General features: G+C 39.1%; 1 protein-coding gene across 7 annotated transcripts in view; it reads right to left on the bottom strand.

Annotated features, from left to right (window-relative positions):
* ano1 (anoctamin 1) overlaps positions 1–21,175 on the bottom strand; it is a 64,045-nt gene that overhangs the window by 31,453 nt on the left and 11,417 nt on the right. For 3 of the 7 annotated variants that reach the window (XM_023331882.1, XM_023331878.1, XM_023331879.1), the window contains exon 3: positions 1,837–2,202. In XM_023331882.1, coding sequence (XP_023187650.1) covers positions 1,837–2,202 — 366 coding nt within the window. Of the gene's footprint in view, positions 1–219; positions 1,526–1,836; positions 2,203–21,175 lie in introns of those variants that run through there. The other 4 variants (XM_023331880.1, XM_023331881.1, XM_023331883.1 and 1 more) reach the window with 3 other exon arrangements.

Below are 21,175 nucleotides of genomic sequence, written 5' to 3'. Positions count from 1 at the left end.
CAATAAATGTTAAATGTATCTTTGAAAAATTTACTAATTTTTCAAATTGTGGCAGGATTTCTGGAGGAAAAAAATACAAAATGAACACTCTGCTTCTAAAAGCATCAGATCAGTTCTTCAGTTTGATGAAAATCATCTGCATCTATTTGAGTAAAACACTCGTCTGTCTCACTACCTGTAAATGGCCTGCAGCCTGTAATGTTATATAAAAGCACTAACACAGTCAGACGTACTTCAAGCCCCTCAGTTCTGACCTCTGACCTCTGACCTGTCTGGTGAAGAGATGGAGAACTGCTATGTGTGCAATCTGTGAAAAAAAAACATTTTCTAGGAGATAAGTGATGAATAATAAAACAGTTCTGCACTGAAACTCTATAACAAATGCAAACATCACTGTATAGAGTAAAAATACCAATTTTATATGATAAGGAATGCAAAGGATTTGATAGAAAAACTGAACCTGTATAAACCCAAAAATATAAAGTCCTATCAGCTTTATTTTAATTTATAAGAAATACGAGGGTGTAAGAAGTTCTATAATAACAATAATAATTGCTTATGTACTTGGAAAGAAATCCCATTGCTTGCTTTCCATACAGCAAGAGGTCTGTCCAGATCACAGACTTTACCATAAGATGATTATACAGTCTCAGGCTTTTTACTGTGACTTCTGAAGACAGGCTGCATATCACTGCAAGTCGCTAAAAGCCTTTCCCAGAAGTCGATTTTGAACAAAGACGGCCCTGTTGCAAAGGGTCACTCATGCCGATTTTAATGCTGTTTGACAGGAAGACGATTCAACTCCATTCATCTTTTGCACAGAAATTTTCTGAAAATCTTTACACTCTGCATTAATAGGTACAAACCACCTTGGATCCATGACTCCATTCATGCAGCACACTTCTTATTCTAGGTAATATGTATAAGAAAAAAGGCTTCAAATATCAACCTCAGTTCATCAGTCAACAGCTACTCAGATGTCCTGCATTTCCGATCCTCTTCCCGTCATGGTGGATTTCTGCTTTTCAGTTAGGATAATCATTACTGATGTTCAGCTACTAATTCTTATGTTTGTTTTTGGAAACTCGTTTCCTAATATTTTGATATTAGATACTGTTAACATTGTTGAAGGTTCAAGTTTGTCTTTGATTCCCTTGCGTAAAATAGCCTATGACAAGATATATTAATCTTGACAAGACAGCACACACTTTTTGCAGCAACAAATGACTCATTGCAAAATCTTAGAAATATCAATTGGAGTAATTCTGAAATACAAAACATTTTTTCTACTCAGAATTCCACAACAAAGCTGCTAGCAGCATCCATGTCTTTGTGGTACCAGAGTGTTTATTCCATCCTGAGGAAGCAGCAGCAGGTGATAAATCTGATCTATAGAGCATATGTTGCCCATGATGAAAACAGTCCCGAAGGCCAATTTATACTGAAGAAAATTGGAATGCAGACATGATCATCATTATGTTATACTCATCGAAGTGTGTGTCTGGCAGCAGCAGGCCTCCTTACACTGCAAAAACACAAAATCTTACCAAGTATTTCTATCCAGTTTCTAGTGCAAATATCCTTGGACACATGAAAAAAGACAAAACTAACATAAAAGTAACTTTTCAGCAAGATATACGAACTTGTTTCAAGTAAATAATTTTTTAACATAAATTTTTAAAAAACTTCTAATTCCACTGGTAGATTTGTTCACTTACGACAAGACATTTTTCTCATAGGTGAAAAAAATCTACCAGTGGAACAAGTACTTCATCTAAAAACATAAAAAATATCTTTAAAATATGTGCCATTACATAAAAGCTGAACCACTCTCACCCCTTCATCCTTCTCCAGCTCCAGTCCCATCTCTTGAAGGTTTTGCTCAAACTCCTCCCGCTTCAAGCGCTTGTCATCCTCATGATAATTAGCCTGTTGTTCTGTGGCTGCAACTTCTGGGTCTTCCTTTGGCTGCAGCGGCGCTCGGCTGCTCCTGGAGCACAGGCTGTGCCGAAGCCAATGGAATAAGCCGTTGTCACTCAGCTTGGATGACTGGCGTCGGACGGCGCTGGGCTTCTGGATGCCGTAGGTCAGAACATAGTCCACACGCCGCTGTCCATCAGAGAAGTACGGACCAAGGGGCAGATGCAGGAGCGAGCCATCGCTCGCATAGAGAGTTTTCATTGGCTGGATAGAGGACAGAGGCTGAATATCAGAGACACATTCAGCAAAAGTGTTATTTAATAACAAGAAAGCAAAACAAGTTAACAGCCATCAGACTCACAAACATACCTTCATTTTGATCTCACACAAACATGAAATAGGAAGAGATTTTTCCTGCACAGAGTTCCTCAAAATTCATATAATACTCTCTTCCTAATTTTTTTAACTTCTCTAAATCAGCTACATTTTCAGCAACTGTTGACAGTTGGAAAAAACCTTCAAACAAAATCTGAATTGCCCAGCTGATGTAGACTGCACAAGATGATTTCAGGTTTCAATAAAATTCTAGTAAATACTTCAAAACAAACACCAGCATGACATATCATGCAAAATTCCCTTTTTTAGCCTTTAAATATATATTTTGTATACTTTAAGTGTCTAGGAGTATAAGAAATATGCATTTATTCTTTCCTGGTAGATTAAAGTTTATCATTATAAACTTAATGGGTAATATTTTTCAGTCTGTTTATTCTCTATTGCCTATAATGTTTTTTTCTTTATATCACCCATTTGCTGTGGAACTGCTAAACAAGGACATGGCTAATCTGGCTAATCAGTTTTGTGAATCTGCTATTTTTTATCCAAGTTCAGTTATGCTAAAGTTGCAAGTAAACAAGTCAAAATGTTTGATGGTCCATTTTGCTACAGTACTCAGCAAATGGAAGGCTGCAAGGCCTGTAAATAATATGTTTTAAACATGTTCCTGTTAAGTAGTTCCCTTAACAGTTTTAGCTTAAATTATAAAGAAGCGGAAAAATCTTTTGGAATGGAGGGAAATAAAACCGATTTCGACATGGTTCTTAACTTTGTCTATTGTTTCATCTGAACAATCATGTATATTCTCTATGTGGTAAACTGAAGGATGTTGTTATTTGGAGTTCTCTGGTTGAACAGACTGGTAATGAGACTGGTATCTCATTACCAGTATAATTCCTTTCAAACGAAAACACAACATGATTTAGAAGTGACAGATGCAGTACAGGGTGACTTTGATGAGCTCCAGGGTGAGCTCATCAAGATGGGTGATGCATCACTGGATCACCTGAAACTATGCGGAACATCTTGGTTTGTTAAAAACTGATGGCCTTTAGGAAAAAGAAATTCTCCTAATTCAAATTCTTAAAATTTTAGACTAACTTTTAGAAGTCAACTCATGACAGTAGATTTAAATAGGGTGATACCAAACCCTCATAAAATTATTGAAAATCAACATTATGTTTTTTTTTATTAAAAGAAATCAGTGTTCAGACTCCATAAAAGAAGGTTAATTAGCAGACAAACCCTGTTCATCAAATTCATGGATTAACTTTCAAGTATTAAAAGTTTTGATTAAAGTTTTATTAGCTTGAGGCTTTGGTGAACTGTTATGTGTAACGCAAATGCAAACTGTTGCAAGCAGTTTCCAATGTCTGTTGATGCCATCATTATGAAATGAGAATAATTACAGTAGGAAACATTCAAGGTAGCTTGTTGGCTCATTTTATAATCACAGGACCTGTGAACCTAACAACTAACCTCTCTGTATACTGCTAAGGAAAATGATTATTTAATGCTAAAAATACACTTAATCTTACGACATGTGTAAAGGGATAGCCAACACTTTAGTTGGAACAGTTTTCTGTGGAGCATGGGGGAAGCAGGGCCTTTTCTTCCCTATTGACACAACAGAGCAATAAATTTGCATTCCAATGGGAGTGGGGGCTACGCAGGTGTCTGTGAAATCTCATCTTAGGACGTTTGGCGCCAGGGATCTTCCGTATCAGGCAGAGATGACCACAGGGTAGTCCGCCCTCTGCTTAGATAAAAAACAGACACCTTTGCTATAAATCAGGAAGTCCCAACTTTCTTTGGGGGCCTGAGGGAGTTCTAATTGGTCGAAGAGCAGAACGCCTTGACTGCATATATTAAATAGGGAAACACCTTTTTCATTTAAAAAGTACAGGTCAGCAAGCAAACGGAGAGTTTTTTTTCATCTTTTCTCCACGTGGGCGCCTTTGTCTGTCTTATGTGTTTTCGTGTTGTCTGTTTCATGTTGTCTGTATAAAATGTATATCTCTGTACCTCTGCAGCTCTGTTAACGGATTCATGCGGTGCTTAGTATGAATTAAACTATGTGATCTGTGACGTCATTGTGCCTGCCGTCTCCTTGCCAGCTGTGACGAGATCCGTTTGCGACCCGGCTAACAGGAGAGGAGAGCCATGCTTTTTCCAAAAGTTTAAGCTAACCTAATAACTTTCCTTCTTAACAATTTGGGGGCTCGTTCGGTTGCGGATTTTGAGCGGGCGGCTCTGTCACGCGTTGGCCTGGTTCGGCTCGGTGAGGTGAGAGACTTTTCATTATTCTTTTGTTGTTTGCACCGCCGTGTGCTGGGAAAAAGGCGAGCTGGATTGTTGTGGCTGTATCCAGCCGCGCGGAGTTTTCGGAGCTGCAGAGATAGATAGATTATGTCTTTAAAATAGCCAGTGAATTACTGATTGGATTGCAATACACAGGAAACAAGAGGATCGTGGCGGTTCCGGACATAGGATTTGCTACCCTATTGTCAAAAAGGCTGGGTTTTTCTTCATTATTGTTCTTTTGCCCTGAGGATTTAGTCTTGTACCTCTAAATTGAAAGGAAATTGTGTATTAAAATTTAGTTTGAGTGTGTGGTACACTTTGAATAGTCTGAGGTAGACTGTTACGGTAAAATAGCCTGGGGTAGGCTTTAGATTTTGAGAAATAGTAATCAAGTATTAGTGTGTGGTACACTAGATAGGTCTGAGGTAGGCCGACGGATAGAATTTGTGGTAAATTCTTATTATAGTTTGTGGTAAACTTTGAGTGTGTGGTACACTAGATAGGTCTGGGGTAGACCGACGGATAGAATTTGTGGTAAATTCTTATTATAAGCTTGCGGTAAGCTTTGAGGTTGCATTTTTATTTTTAGCTGGCGCCTTCTTTGTATTTTTGTTTTCCTTCTCCTCTTGTCTTTCTAATTTGTCTATCATTCTGTTTAGTGTTATCTGTATTTGTCTGTTTGTGGTGTTTTTGAAGCTAGCGGCTCTTCTGGGTGAAGTGTGCGTGCAGAGCTCTGCGTGTGTATCTGCGTGTAACAAGGTAGCCGTTCGCGGTAGGATTTTACAGTGACGATGAAGCGTTGAGGCAGAGTCAGGTGGAAAACAGCAGTTGTTTTATTCTTCACATCACATCAACCAACAACTTCACAGGTGAAAACTGCAGTCTTAAATAGTCCCAGCTGTGACGGATCAAACCACCTTTAATTCACAGGGGAATCTCAATTCATCAATATCCAGTTATTTAATTAAAATACCTTTTACTAAATATAAACATTTCTATTTACTTTTTATAAATATTTTATGTTTTATCATTACACCAGATGAAACACCACAAAACCCATAAACAATTCCCCCCCCCACACACTTTTCAATGGCCTCTCCCAGAGACTATATATGGTGTCTGGACCCCCGGGGCAGCATTTGTCCAAACACCCTGGAGAGGACACAGAAAAGACAGGTGAGTCACTCTACATTAGCACTCCACACCCAACAGATTATGCACAACACATTTGCTCAGTTTTACCCACTAGTAGCTCATTGCTCTGCGTAACAATTATCCTCCCTCCACAGGCAACCACCTCACTCGTCAATGAGGAGCAGCTGTGCAGAGCCCAGAACAAAAGGCTACATGCTAATGTCTAAAAATACAATTAAAACGTCTTGTGTGCAAATTGTTACTGATGTGCAAATCTATGATTAAAGTGCAGTGCTAAATAAAGTGCTTGTTAATAAAGTGCAAAAATACTTTAAAATGCAATACAGTGATTTCAGTAAAATAGTCCCAGTAATGAAGATCTCTTCATTACATTTCCTCCCTCCTCTCTTAAAAGCACAGTACCTCAGTCCTCTGACACTCTGGATAAACAGTCAGCAACCACATTAGTCTTCCCTGGCTTGTACTGGACTGTGAAGTCAAATGGCTGCAGTGACAAGTACCATCCAGCGATACGGGCGTTGGCATCCCTCATTCGTCTCAACCACTGGAGGGCACGATGGTCCGTCTCTAGAATAAAGTGACGTCCCAAAAGATAATACCTCAGGGCCTCAATAGCCCACTTCATGGCCAAGCACTCCTTTTCCACTGTTGAATATCTTGTCTCCCTGTCAAGCAGCTTTCGACTCAGAAACACCACAGGTCTTCTTTCACCGTCCACCTCTTGTAGAAGGACAGCTCCAAGTCCCACTCCCGAAGCATCTGTTTGTAAGATGAATGGCTTAGTGAAGTCTGGTGTGTGCAAAACAGGATGAGTACATACCGCTTGCTTGAGATCTTTGAAGGCTCGATCACAATCTTCTGTCCAGCACACTTTGTTGGGGGCTGCACCCTTTGTTAGATGGTTCAGTACAGCTGCTCGTTCGGCAAAAGAAGGTATGAATTTCCGGTACCAGCCCACCAAACCAAGAAATCCTCTCACCTTCTTCTTTGTAGTTGGAACCGGGAAGGAATGGATTGCGTCCATCTTCCCCACTTGAGGCTTTATTTTCCCAAATCCAATGACAAAACCTAAGTACTCCACCTCTCTCTGGGCTACATTACACTTCTTTGGGTTAACAGTCAGTCCAGCCAGCCTGATGCGGTGTAGGACCTCCTGCAGGTGAATCAGATGCTCCTCCCAGGACTGGCTATACACCACAACATCGTCTAAATATGCTGCAGAAAATGCTGAAACATCTCTCAGTACATGATCCATCAAACGTTGGAATGTTGCTGGCGCACCCTGCAGCCCAAATGGCATGACTCTAAATTGGTACATACCAAAAGGAGTTTTAAAGGCGGTCAGCTCTCTTGCCTCTGGTGCCAACGCCACTTGCCAGTATCCTTTGCACAGATCCAGCGTTGTGATGTAGCTTGCTGAACCGACTTTCTCCAGTAGGTCGTCCACCCTGGGCATCGGGTACGGGTCAAAGTTGGACACAGCATTTAAATATCTAAAATCTATGCAAAATCTCAGGGAGCCATCTTTCTTCGGTACCAACACAATCGGGCTGCACCACTCACTACTAGACTCTTCAATTATACCCAAATCCCGCATCAGCTTTATTTCTTTTTCCAGTACTGGAACCAACCGCTCTGGTATGCGATAGCTCTTTTGACGACTCGGTGCATCTTCTTTCAGCCGAATCTTGTGTTGAACCAGTGATGTAAATCCTGGAACTTCTTGAAAGAGCTGAGGGTCCAAGAGAGGTTTGATTTTGTCCTGCTTAGTAGGGGACAGATGAGAAATGTCAACCAAAGCACAGTCTGACATGCTTGTTGGAAAAAATTTTTCAGTCACCTCCTCATCCTCAACTGCTCTCACAAATAACTCCTGGTGCACAGGCTCCTGTCGGCTGTGGAACTCTTTCAACAAGTTGACATGAAAGGTCTGATGCTTTTTAGCTCTTTCCGGCATGTACAGTTCATAAACCACTTTACTCACTTGTTTGGTGATCTCATATGGTCCATGCCATTTTGTCAGCAGCTTGTTGTCGCTGGTAGGAAGCAGTAACAGAACCTTCTGTCCTGGCAAGAAGACTCTGTCTCTGGCCTTCTGATCGTACCATGTCTTTTGATGTTGTTGAGCTGCTTTCATGTTGTCCTGTGCAAAAGATGCCATTTCCTGCAAACGCTCTCTCATGTTGATGACGTATGCTGCAATGTTTTCCCCCTCTGGCTTAGCGTCTTCCCAACAGTCCTTCAGTAGATCCAGCGGACCTCTCACTTGACGCCCATACAATAGTTCGAAGGGTGAGAAACCTGTGGACACTTGTGGTACCTCGCGGTAAGCAAATAACAGGTACGGCAGCCATTGGTCCCAGTCAGCACCTGTGTCAGAGACAAACTTGCGCAGCATATTTTTGAGAGTCTGATTATATCTTTCCACTAGCCCGTCCGTTTGGGGGTGGTAAGGGGTGGTCTTAAGTCCCTTAATTCCTAATAATTTATAAACCTGCTGCAATAGTTTGGACAAAAAGTTTGTCCCACAATCTGTGAGAATTTCTCTTGGTATTCCTACTCTAGAGAAAAACTGCAGGAGACAATTAGCAACATGTCGGGCTTTAATGGATCTGAGAGGAAAAGCTTCAGGGTACCGTGTAGCATAGTCACAAATCACCAATATATAACGGTAACCTGTCGAGCTCCTTTCTAATGGGCCCACAATATCCATGCCGAGCCTTTCAAAAGGTGTTTCAATAATTGGCAGCGGTTGTAGCCGGGCTCGTGCTACTCCTCTGCCTGAAGTCAACTGACATTTTTCACAGGAACTACAAAATTTAGAAATCTGGGTATACATTCCTGGCCAAACAAACCGGCTACTGATTCTACTCAGCGTTTTATGAAAAGCCATATGACCTGCCCACGGAATTGAGTGGCCCAGCTCCATAACTTTGTGCCTGAACTGTTGTGGAAGGGCTAATGTTTCACACTGTCCCTTCTTCTGATATAAAATACCTCCTTTGATTATGTACACCGCATCTTCCAGGAAGTCTAACCGGCGCTGATTAGTTCCTCCCAATCCAGTTACTTTTTCAAACCAAGGTTTTAAAGTAGGATCATCTCTCTGTAGTGCACCCAAATCTGAGGGAATGTCAAACTCAAACAAGTTATTTGGCTTAGACAACTGTTCTATCCCTTCATCACCTGAGCCTTTGAATTTCTCCCTTCTTTTCTGAGCTTTTGACTTTTTAGTTTTTCCTAGCCTTGTTTCCAGAGACTCCCCAAAAAAGGGCAGCTCTTCCAACACCTCCTTTGAACTTTGAGCTCTTGTGACTACATTGCAAGGTTTCAATGGTTCTACTGGTGTATCAGATATAGGACATAAATCCCCTTCATCTCTGTTGGTAAGCACTTGTGGTTCATAGTCTGACTGGTGAATAAGGTCAAAGAGAGTGGGAATATCATTACCAAGTATAACTGAGTATGGCAAAGAGGGAACTACAGCTACTTGTACCAGGTATGTTTGACCTCCCACTGTCAAATACACCTCAGCACTAGGGTAGACATGTTCATCTCCATGTACACAGCTTATTTTAACCCCCACCCCACTTAGCTTTTCTTCTGAGAGTAAGCTAGCACGCACTAGAGACTGGAAGCACCCAGAATCAAGCAAAGCTTCTTCTTTCTGCCCATTAACTAGAACAGAAACAGTGCACACTTTCTTTTCTACAGCCTCAATAGCTGGTCTTGGAACTGAACACAAAAGTGATGGCTTTGATTTAAGGGTGGGGCAGAAGTGTTGTGTATGGCCAAAGTTATTACAGTTGTAACATCTAATATCTTTGACTGAAGACTTGGGAAATGACTTTTTAACATTGGGAGGTCTTTGGGAAGGGAACTGCTTTGAACTAGAAACATTTCTAGTCTGACTTTGACCAGAGCCCTGTTCACCCCCAGTGGACTTACTTGATAGGGCATAGTGAGTCTCTCGGCCAAAATAGGTGCTCTTGCTCCCCTTCCTGGCTGATGTGAAGACCTCCGCAAGAGTAGCTGCTTCTTTTGCCGTCTTCGGGTCACGCTCACGTATCCAGATCTCCAACTCTGGACTAACCATTCTTAGAAACTGCTCCAGAATTATCTGCTCAGATATTTCTTGCACAGTAGATTTATCAGGTTTAATCCATCTTGAAAACAAGTCTTTCAATCGCACATAAAGTTCACGTGGCGTCTCACCTGGTTCACTCTTCAGGCATCTGAAGCGGCGTCGATAAGTGTCAGCAGTGATTTCATATTTTGCCAGAATTGCCTCTTTCACGTTGTCATAGTTCTCAGAGTCAGCCATATCCATTAGAACATAGGCTGTGCGGGCCTTGCCTGTCAGCAGAGGAACAAGACGGACCGCCCACTCATCTCTAGACCAACGACACACCTGGGCCATCCTCTCGAACGTCATCAGAAAATGCTCAATGTCGTCATCCGTGGATAAGGGAAGAAATCTTGGTTCAATTATGGACCTGGAACCATGAGCTACCTGGACATCACCACCATCTGATTCTTCTTCATGTGCTTCAGCTGTTGTGGGTTGAACATGTGCTTCTGATACATCAGGTCTTTCAAGTACAGCATGCACTTGAAGCTGCATTTGTTGAAATTGATGCTGTATGCTTTTCCACCTTTGCTCCTGGCGGGAAAAATCTTTATCAATCTTCAGGTCTCTAGCCGTTTGAGACCGCATAATAGCTTTCACCAACACTGTCAGTTCCTCCAACTTATCTTCAGGGTTGGTCGCTGCCATGGTCACCATTTCAGAGGAAGCTCCAGCTCCTTCATCAGGCTCTCCCTCTTGGCCTAGCTTTTTACCACCTCTGGTCATCATCTTCTCACTGTGGCATGAATGGCACACTTCTGACACCACTTGTAACAAGGTAGCCGTTCGCGGTAGGATTTTACAGTGACGATGAAGCGTTGAGGCAGAGTCAGGTGGAAAACAGCAGTTGTTTTATTCTTCACATCACATCAACCAACAACTTCACAGGTGAAAACTGCAGTCTTAAATAGTCCCAGCTGTGACGGATCAAACCACCTTTAATTCACAGGGGAATCTCAATTCATCAATATCCAGTTATTTAATTAAAATACCTTTTACTAAATATAAACATTTCTATTTACTTTTTATAAATATTTTATGTTTTATCATTACACCAGATGAAACACCACAAAACCCATAAACAATTCCCCCCCCCACACACTTTTCAATGGCCTCTCCCAGAGACTATATATGGTGTCTGGACCCCCGGGGCAGCATTTGTCCAAACACCCTGGAGAGGACACAGAAAAGACAGGTGAGTCACTCTACATTAGCACTCCACACCCAACAGATTATGCACAACACATTTGCTCAGTTTTACCCACTAGTAGCTCATTGCTCTGCGTAACAATTATCCTCCCTCCACAGGCAACCACCTCACTCGTCAATGAGGAGCAGCTGTGCAGAGCCCAGAACAAAAGGCTACATGCTAATGTCTAAAAATACAATTAAAACGTCTTGTGTGCAAATTGTTACTGATGTGCAAATCTATGATTAAAGTGCAGTGCTAAATAAAGTGCTTGTTAATAAAGTGCAAAAATACTTTAAAATGCAATACAGTGATTTCAGTAAAATAGTCCCAGTAATGAAGATCTCTTCATTACACTGCGTGTGTATCTGCGTGTGTATTTGCGTGTGTATCTGTGTGAGTATGTGTGTGTGTGGCCGTGTGTGTGCGCGTGCGCGAGTTCGGGCAGGCTGTGTGTTTGAGCAGAGTATTAAGTTGTTTGGATAGCGCTGTTTGTGTGAATTTGGGTTGCTTTTGCTCCGTTTTATTGTAAAGTTATTATGGACGCTGAGTTGCGACACGTGCTATACGCTATTTTATGGTCGGGGTTCGTCTTAACGGGGAAAGTAGAACGATGGCGAAAACGTGGTCGTTTAGTTTACAAAATAAATAAATAAAAATAAACATAACAGTTAAGTAAATTAAACTGGTACCAGACAACAAAATTATTGGTTGTGGTTTGATTTTAACATAACTTTGAGATGTCTCTTTTTAAACGTGCACGGGGAATTAAAAGGTTCCTGACGATTGGGGTTTAAAATTAATTAAATTGACATATGGAAATATGTTAATAAAACATTGGACAATTCCTGAAGCTTCAGTAAATTTGATATAAATTACAGAAAATTTGATAAAATTACAGTACAACTTTGATAAAATGATGACTGACTGAAAACTCTGACTGACTATAAAACCTGGCCAGATGTGTGTGTTTTGTGTTTTCTGTAACATGTTTTGTGTTTTTGTATTGTGTTGCAATTCATGTTGGTGTGAGAGAGTGTGTGATTGGAGATAAAATACCACTGGGTATTTCATGTCATATAAAATACAGAGCAATTTTTTAGTGTTGTTTTATGGTGCAAAATTTCTAGTTTTTACAAACATCCTCTGTGTTAAATTGGACTAAATTATTAAAATTAAACATTAACAGCAGTGTGACCTGCAGTGTACAGTTTGGAAGGTGATTAAAGGATAGAATTTTGATAAAATAAATCATCTGAACAAATTGAAAATAACTTATGGGTTCTAAGGTTAAATAAATGAATAAATAAATAAATAAAATAAGAAAGAATAAGCCAAGAAAATGAGGTCACAGAGGATTCTAGAAATGCTGTCTTGGCAAATTAATAGTTAAATACATAAATATGGTGAATGGGTGAATAGATAAATACATAACTGATTAGGTACAGCAATGAAATAAATTAAATAAAAATTTATATAGACTTGAGAACTAAATAGTGGATATAATGTTAATTATTCCTTCTAAGGCTGTGAAGGTAGTAGGAAAATGGAATAACATACAATGAGTAAAATAGGACTTTTTTCATGAGTTGAGGATAAGAAAAAACGAAGATTTTTAGAGAAACAGGCTCTAACTGTAAGAGGTAATTGTTCAGATAACAACAAACTGCAATATGCAACTGACTCTAGATATTTTCACAATCAGTCTTTTTCAAACAGACCAAAACTTTAAGATAGATAAAATATTGTTAAATCTACAGGACTTACGGATAATTGGACAGGATAAATTAGAAGTCACTCTCTTGTTAAATAGAAATTGGTTAAATATAGAAAAGTTTGCTAAAATTTACAAGATTTGTTGTTGAAGGATAACATTAAGTTTGAAATAACTTATTGGTTAATAAAAAACATTATATGGAATTATTGTAGAGAATCAATATTAAACTGTAATAAGAGATGATTAAATAGTGCCTGTAGACAGACGAGGGGGCTGCAAATAACATAAGAAAATTAAGGAAAATAAATAAATAGCACAAAACAAGAAGAAGCGACAAGTATGTTTATTTAGACATGAGACTAATGGAGCCCAAGGAGGAGTTTCAACCCCCACTTACAGAAGTTCATCACGGGAGAACAAGCAGCTGTGAGGCAAATCATTGTCTCTCCCATCATTAAAGTACCTTCTGACAAACTCTCTGAATAAAACTTACAATTTTTGTAATGGTACGACAAAAGGGTTTTTAAGTTCAAATTTTACAATTAAAGGAGACTAAAACATATCTGATGCTTTCACTGACAAAGCCTACTAATAAATTTAAAGAATTGGGAGTTCTTCCTGAAATCCTTATTGGCTCTTTTTCCTGCCATACAAATAGTTCCTCCGAGAGGTGAAAAGGGGGTTTTATGGTGGGCTTAGGAATTTGTTTTATGGTCTGACAATGGAGTTTGCTCAGACTGGTGTAGTGACTTTCAAATTTAAATTGTGAAATCTAAAAGTACAAAAGGATTTAATTTTTCTTTTTTCCTAAGGAACATAGAGATTGGCTGTTTAAATTTTAGGGTATTGTTTCACATTATAGATTATAGGAAGGAGTAGAGAGTCTTTTCTCATCACATAAGACAGGATGTTTGATGCAGTTTGGTTTCCTAGCTTTAGTGAAACATTTTCTCTTTAACGTGGATAGTTTACACAAGCAAATACATAGTGAGTAAGGAATAATGTGGAAAATGTTAAATATAAGTTTTTAACATACAAACACTGAGTCTGTGACGGCTGTCCTGACTGTCACACACTGACACTCTTGGTAATGATTTTCTGTTTTCCTCTCATATTACTTTATATATTGAGTAGTGAGTGGTTTAGATTTTATCTTTAAATTTGTTTTCAGTAGTCTGACTTTTTATTTAGCTATTTGTGTCAGTTCTTTGTCTATTTGTTAAATATAACAAATTACTTTCTTTCTTTTGAGTCACCAGTTTCCTCTTGACCCGTTCGAAAGGGGAGGGGGAAATTTGGTCTTTAGTTTAATTTCTTTCATTTGTAGATTTAGTGATATACTGACCAGTATTTTAGGATTTTGTGTTTAATTACCCCTTAGTGTGTTAATGGTCTGATCAGCCGTTATCTAAGTTCCCCTCATGTCTTGTTAGGTCAGTTTGTGCTTACGTCGTTCTGTTATTACCGGTGTTGTTTTTTGTTATGTTGATTTCAGTAGGGGCCCAATTTATTATTTTTGGATTTTCTTTGTTAACTGTGTTTGAATTTTTTTTCTTCAACGTCTCTCTGGTTCGTTTATGCAAAACCTTCGCAGAGTCTTAATTGGTACACACGTTTTGTCAAACACTGCTGAAAATGTTTGAGAAGTTTTCTACAACGAATTATTTGATAATCATGAGAGTAAAATTGAATACTGAGTTTTAAAACTGTAATAAGAAATGTTTTTTGAAAATAGCAATCTTGAAGGTTTAAAGCATGCTATAATAAATTGTTCTGTTTGTTTTGAAATGTTTGCCTGTTAGGACGGGGGCAGCATTGAATATGGGTGGATTTTCTCAGCTAAAATAATAACCCTGTTTCATCAACATCGTTATTTCACATGCTAGAAATAGTGATACATTAGCCAGTAATGTATCAAAGGGGGAGAAGATGCATGGGTTCATCTTTTATAATACTTAAACAAATTTTTGAAGAACATGTCTGATCTGTGCTACACATAAAAGTGAAAGGAAAATATTCTCTGGTAATATATGTGCTTATTTTAAATAGGTTTGAGTTGTTCTCCATTAAAAGATTTTCTGACAATGGGCTAACATATTTTGAGAAAATAGATAAATTTATAGTGATAATGAAGCATATTTTGGTTAATTAACTTGGGAAAATAATTATAGAAATTAAAATATTATTGTGTTAGCCATTTTCAGAACATTAATTTAATGGAGCATGAATGTTTTAAGAAATGTTTTGAAGAATCTGTTCTTGATTAAAGTTATCACTAATCAGTAAAAGTACACAGGCGGGATTATAATGATTTTTCTAAACTTGATTTTGATTTTTTGATTTACATCCATTTAAAACGATTTTGAATAAAACTTTAAATTCGACGACAAGTAAAAGCCGAGGTAAAAATTGGTATATTTTGAAAATGTTTGGTTTTGTTAAGGCATACATTTACATTATAATTTCTCCAGGTCTAACTCTTTTGAATTTTGTTTAAGGAACGCATGTAAAATGATTTAGATAAATAACCAATAAGATCTAGTTTGTTCTATAAAAGTAATTTAAATGGGACAGTTTAATTCACAGCGATTTTCATTTTTGATGGTAAATGTAAGCTTTACAACTACATTTTTAGGTTTTTGTGTTTGTTTTGTTTCGTTTGTTTGATCCTATTTTTACAAGATTGGTTTAAGAAAAGATCTGCATTTGTTTAACATTCTGGGAAAACGTTACTTTGGAAACATGTCTTTTGAAGCAAATGATTACAGGGTTTTGGTATTTTTCATCGGTTGGAGCTATAGTATATAATAATAGCAACGTACATTGAAGGGATCACATCCACCATTTGATGAGCAGAATTGGACAGACTAGGAGATAAGGTTTCAAGTGATGTGTTGCTCATGGTTTTACACGCAGACTGCCCTGGAGTTCCGAGCTCCAGGTGGGACTTTGGACTCTGTCACACAAGCTGTTGTCATGCGAGGCGGGGGTGGGGCTGCTTGGAGAAGCGGCTTCACACTTATTTCGAAGATAGCAGCCACAGAGTCACGAGCGGTGGAGGATTCACTCTGACACGGGGTGACTTTAAGATGTTTGTGTTGAATACACAAAATGAATGATGCTTTTGGAAAATCTGATCTCTGTTTGTCGTTTCAGTTTGCAGCCATTTTCCTGGTGCCCTGTGGATGTGATCTCATTCAAAATCTGCGTTCTTTTGATAAAAAGGATTAAAATAATTTCCCTGGATGGAAGATAACAAAACAAATTTATTTTTAGGTGAAACCATCGTTTGATTATGCTGACGGTAATGAAGGTGATATTAAAGAATGTTGTAATTGTGTTTCTGATGCTAATGAAATTCATGTTGCAACGAAATGTCTGTTTAATAACCTGTGACAGGTCGCTTCACGAGATTTAGTTTCCTCACGAGGAGATTTCATTTTCTCCTTGACATCTCTCTGTGATATTGGCATAATAATCCAATTTTCAGTGAGCAACGGACGCTCAGGTGGAAGCCTGAGGTTTTCGACCGAAGAAGATCAAGCTGCAAGAGGATCATCATAAACTTTTATTGCGTGTTTTTTTCGTTAGTTGTGAACTCTGAAAAGGACTGTCGTTTTGTTTTTTGCGCGCATTTTTTGAACAATTCCTGACGAAGACTTCATATTTTTTTGAGAGACTGTCGATGGACATTTAAAAAAAAAAAAAAAAAAAAAAAACAGAAAAGACGTGCAGCAGATTGTAATTTTGTGTGTTTCTTGTTTCGACGGTTTGTAATTTTGTGATGCATGTTGTCTTTGAAGTTGCAGAGCATTTCTTACTAGTTTTTATATGTATGTCCCTGCTTTATTTTTTATTGTATACTTTGGGTTTTTGGTTTGTCTTGTGTTTTGGTTGTATTGTGATACTTTTGTTTGTGATTTTACATTTTTAAGGATAAGTCTTTCTACACCTTGGGTTCTGTTTCAAAGGGGGATTGTATGTAATTAGGGTACGTCACTCTTTTGTCTTTTTATTTTTCGGTTTTTTCGTTTTTTCATACATAGTTTTGGTTCGGTATTAGAAGGCTTACTCAATTTTTATTGAGGTCTTTTTAAAAAGACCTCAAAAGGGGGATTGCTAAGGAAAATGATTATTTAATGCTAAAAATACACTTAATCTTACGACATGTGTAAAGGGATAGCCAACACTTTAGTTGGAACAGTTTTCTGTGGAGCATGGGGGAAGCAGGGCCTTTTCTTCCCTATTGACACAACAGAGCAATAAATTTGCATTCCAATGGGAGTGGGGGCTACGCAGGTGTCTGTGAAATCTCATCTTAGGACGTTTGGCGCCAGGGATCTTCCGTATCAGGCAGAGATGACCACGGGGTAGTCCGCCCTCTGCTTAGATAAAAAACAGACACCTTTGCTATAAATCAGGAAGTCCCAACTTTCTTTGGGGGCCTGAGGGAGTTCTAATTGGTCGAAGAGCAGAACGCCTTGACTGCATATATTAAATAGGGAAACACCTTTTTCATTTAAAAAGTACAGGTCAGCAAGCAAACGGAGAGTTTTTTTTCATCTTTTCTCCACGTGGGCGCCTTTGTCTGTCTTATGTGTTTTCGTGTTGTCTGTTTCATGTTGTCTGTATAAAATGTATATCTCTGTACCTCTGCAGCTCTGTTAACGGATTCATGCGGTGCTTAGTATGATTAAACTATGTGATCTGTGACGTCATTGTGCCTGCCGTCTCCTTGCCAGCTGTGACGAGATCCGTTTGCGACCCGGCTAACAGGAGAGGAGAGCCATGCTTTTTCCAAAAGTTTAAGCTAACCTAATAACTTTCCTTCTTAACAATACCAAGTTATTCTAGACTCAAACAGTTAAAGTACAGTTATTTATTTGATAGCTGACTGTTTGCACAAATTTCCACCAAAGCAGTTTTTTGGGGGGTGAGAGCTTAACGGGTGTAAAGGGTTTCCAGGTTAGAGTCATTTCTCTCTAAAGTGAAGACAGACAGTTTGGCAAAACATTCTTCAGCTGCTGTCAGTATGTGACTTTGCCTGGTAAGTGTGTGCCAGGTACGAAGGAGTGCAACTCTATTTGGAAACCTGTTGGAACTATGCAGTTTAAAACCCTTACATTGATGTTACTACCTTCTTTGCTGCACTGTAGAAAAAAAAAGCACAGAGTGAGAAACAAGATTTGTGAGGATCCCACAGTCAGCCAGCCGATAGCTGCCAGTGATGCTGAAGTTGGTGTGTTTCAAAACGACGCTTCAGGGTTGCTTCAGATTTTGTTGAGATAGAACAGAATTTAATCTTCTCGGCTACAAAATCTGAAACACTTAAAATGATCCAAACAGAACAGGCTCATGCACTCATGTTCCTTACGACAATGTTTTACAAAAACAACACAAAAGGGAGCATTTTCATTTTCAATAGTCCTAATTCTAGAGAATTAGGACCACCCAAGAGTTAACAAGCATGAGAACTTCAATGTAGTGACTTGTTAAAACTAAACTGAATCATCATACAGACTCCAAATTCTTTAAAACTATTTTGTTTCTAAACATCAACTCCATTCATGTAAAATAAAATGGGGATTCTTAGCTTTCCCAAATGTGTAGACTTGTGATCCTAACACTGAGCATCATCTCATCTTGTTTTGATAGATGCATTATTTGGTTAGAAACTGAAGCGCAGCAGTTAAACTCAAAGCCTCATTAATGGTGGCTTACCCAAACTAAATCTAGCCTAGCAAAATGATCAAAGATGATTTTGATTTGCGCCATGTTTCATATTAGGGCTCTGTTTGTGCACAAAAATAAGGTAGAATGATAAAATAATAATGATTATTTTAGACAACAGACAATATCTCACAAAATGTTAATAATTTCAGGAACTCTGATCCGGAAGGGCACAGCCTTCTGGGGGATGTAGGCAGAAGAAAGGCTTTAGCCGCACAACCTTTCACAGCCAGCCAGGAAAAGTATGTGGCATCAATTAACTCTCGCTCATTGGTTACCTAGCAACAACTTGTTGAGCAACAAGTAGCAGTTTTATGTTGTCCCCAACATACTTTGTCATATTTCACTCCTTGTTGGTCTGTGTGAACTGGAGGCGGACTTCAGCAGGTCACATGTGCACAAAGGTCAACAAAGGTCAACCTGTACGAACGCATAATCGGTGACACACTGACTTACAGGAAACTGCTCGGCAATAAACATTGTTTAGTATGCGACACTGAACTGATAATGTTCAGTCAGCACAACCAGTCGCAAGGACACGTAGTGCAACTTCCGCTCTGTGTGTAGCACTAGCAGCTGATGTGGTGGCTGCCCTGGTGGAGAAGAACTGGGCAAAGCACAAACATGCTCATCACACATGCTAGTATCCATTCAGATTGTGAGAAATGAAGGAATTTCTCACAAGAAATGTAGGCAAACTGTACACCTGACTATAAAATCTCAACCCTCAGACAGTGCACACAGGGACTGCACAGTTCACAGAATACACACACTGCTCCTGAGTCTGAGGGAACAGTTCCATGTTTCACCACCATCCCTAATAACTGCTTAAGAGGAAATTGTGGACCAAAGAGGAAAGGCCACGTCAGCAGTTTGACAGTAGTTTGGTTATTCAAAACAAAACAATTAATCAATAATAATCATTTGACTGATATAAAATGCTTATATCACGGTCCATTTTTCAACCATATCACCCGGCCCTAGTCCAAAAGTCAGAAATGTTTCCTGCCGTAAAGTGATGATGGGTTTTCATTAGAAGTCCTCCACAGGTGAGTCAGTATGTTTGAGGCTGAGGAACTCAGGTGGTGGATCTGCAATAAAATCTAAACCAGCATTGAAAGAGCAGACATTATGATGACCGAAAAAAAAAATACTTCTTTGAGACCCAAACTTCCTGCTGTTGTGTTTTTGTAATTACCATTATTACCCGATGAGAAGCTTGTGTGCATGTCCTGCATTTGTATGATGTAAACAGATTCACACGCATATTCAGCCCTTTCTAAACAGGAAGTAGTCATAGCTGCGAAGGTCACAGGCCACATCTCACAGGGGAGATGAGGATCTTGTGGTGTATGCAACACACACCAATAGGAGAGCCTTTCTCACCGAGCTGTTGGGAAATGAGCCTCTCCTATCCTTCAGGCTTCCACACACACACAACCGCCCCCACATATGTGAACAACACACACAAACAAATGCTTCTGAGCCACCATCAGTTCAGCAGTTTCCGGCTCCCTGCTGCATTAAAAACCCCTCTGAAATAACGTGGAAGCTGCAGCTGTCATGGTATGCATATGAAATCAGAACATTTTCACAAGGAGCTGATGTATGCATCCGGCTCAGTAACACTGTCAATACGTCTGCCAAACATAACAAGTCAAAACAAACAGCTAATGGGATGTGTTTGTAGGCTCACAGCTGTCCACTTAGGAAGCATGTTAACAGGACCTGAGAGTGTGTGTCAGTTCTAACAGAACATGTTGCTCAGAGCACATTTAGAGAACACATGTTCTCTAAATAATGACCAGTAATGACCCAATTTTCTATCATCACAAGTGTGTTCTGATTTCCCACTAAACCCACCTGCTTTCTGTACTGAAATTAATTTGATAATGATGCATTACCCTGAGTGTGTGTATGATTTGATGCGATCCAAACACTGAAGAGTTAGGATGCTAGAAAGTACTAGAGTTCTATGGTAGTCAAAAAATGATTGAATTATTGGCCTAAAATTTCAATCTCAATTCATCAAGATGGCAAAAACACCTTATTGTGAAAAAGTCCCTCTCTAAGAGAGGAACACGTTGCAGAGCACACCTGAAACAATGATCCTTAAAAATAACACCCAAACCAAATGCTACATGTGAAGTAAGACAAATGTCTTTCTGTAAGTTTAACTAGGAGAGGGATATCTCTGATCTCCTGTTGAACCTAAGACCCAAAATGAAGGCTCTGCTGAAGGCAAAGGTTGTTCCAAGTAGCGCTAGCAAAATGTACCTAATAAAGAGGCTGGTGATTGTACTCATCAAAGCTGTGTGTGTTTTTTAAAATCCCTGATTATTAAAGCTCCCTCTGGCCTGATCTGTGCATCACTCAGACATCGGGGTTTTCAACATCATCATCATCATTTCATATCATATCATACTATAATCATAGCTGCTGTTACCCATTGTCCCTCTCTTGCTGCAGCAGACTGAATAAATAATTCATAAGAAATTTACAAGTTTCAAAGGCTTCTGTAATTACACACATCAACTTTATACAAATGATGCCTTAACAATGAAAAGTCTGTTTATGTAATTCTGTAATTCTGACATTCTGAATGTATCAATACTGAGTAAATAAACAGTATGTGGTGCCAGTCTGAGTGGCTTGTTTATTTCTCCTGTGCCTTTAGAAACGTTTATGCATTAAT

Source organism: Xiphophorus maculatus, chromosome 4, assembly GCF_002775205.1.
Source record: "Xiphophorus maculatus strain JP 163 A chromosome 4, X_maculatus-5.0-male, whole genome shotgun sequence".
Classification (NCBI taxonomy): domain Eukaryota; kingdom Metazoa; phylum Chordata; class Actinopteri; order Cyprinodontiformes; family Poeciliidae; genus Xiphophorus; species Xiphophorus maculatus.
Note: the sequence above shows the minus strand (reverse complement) of the source record. Positions and strands in the feature narration are given on the sequence as shown.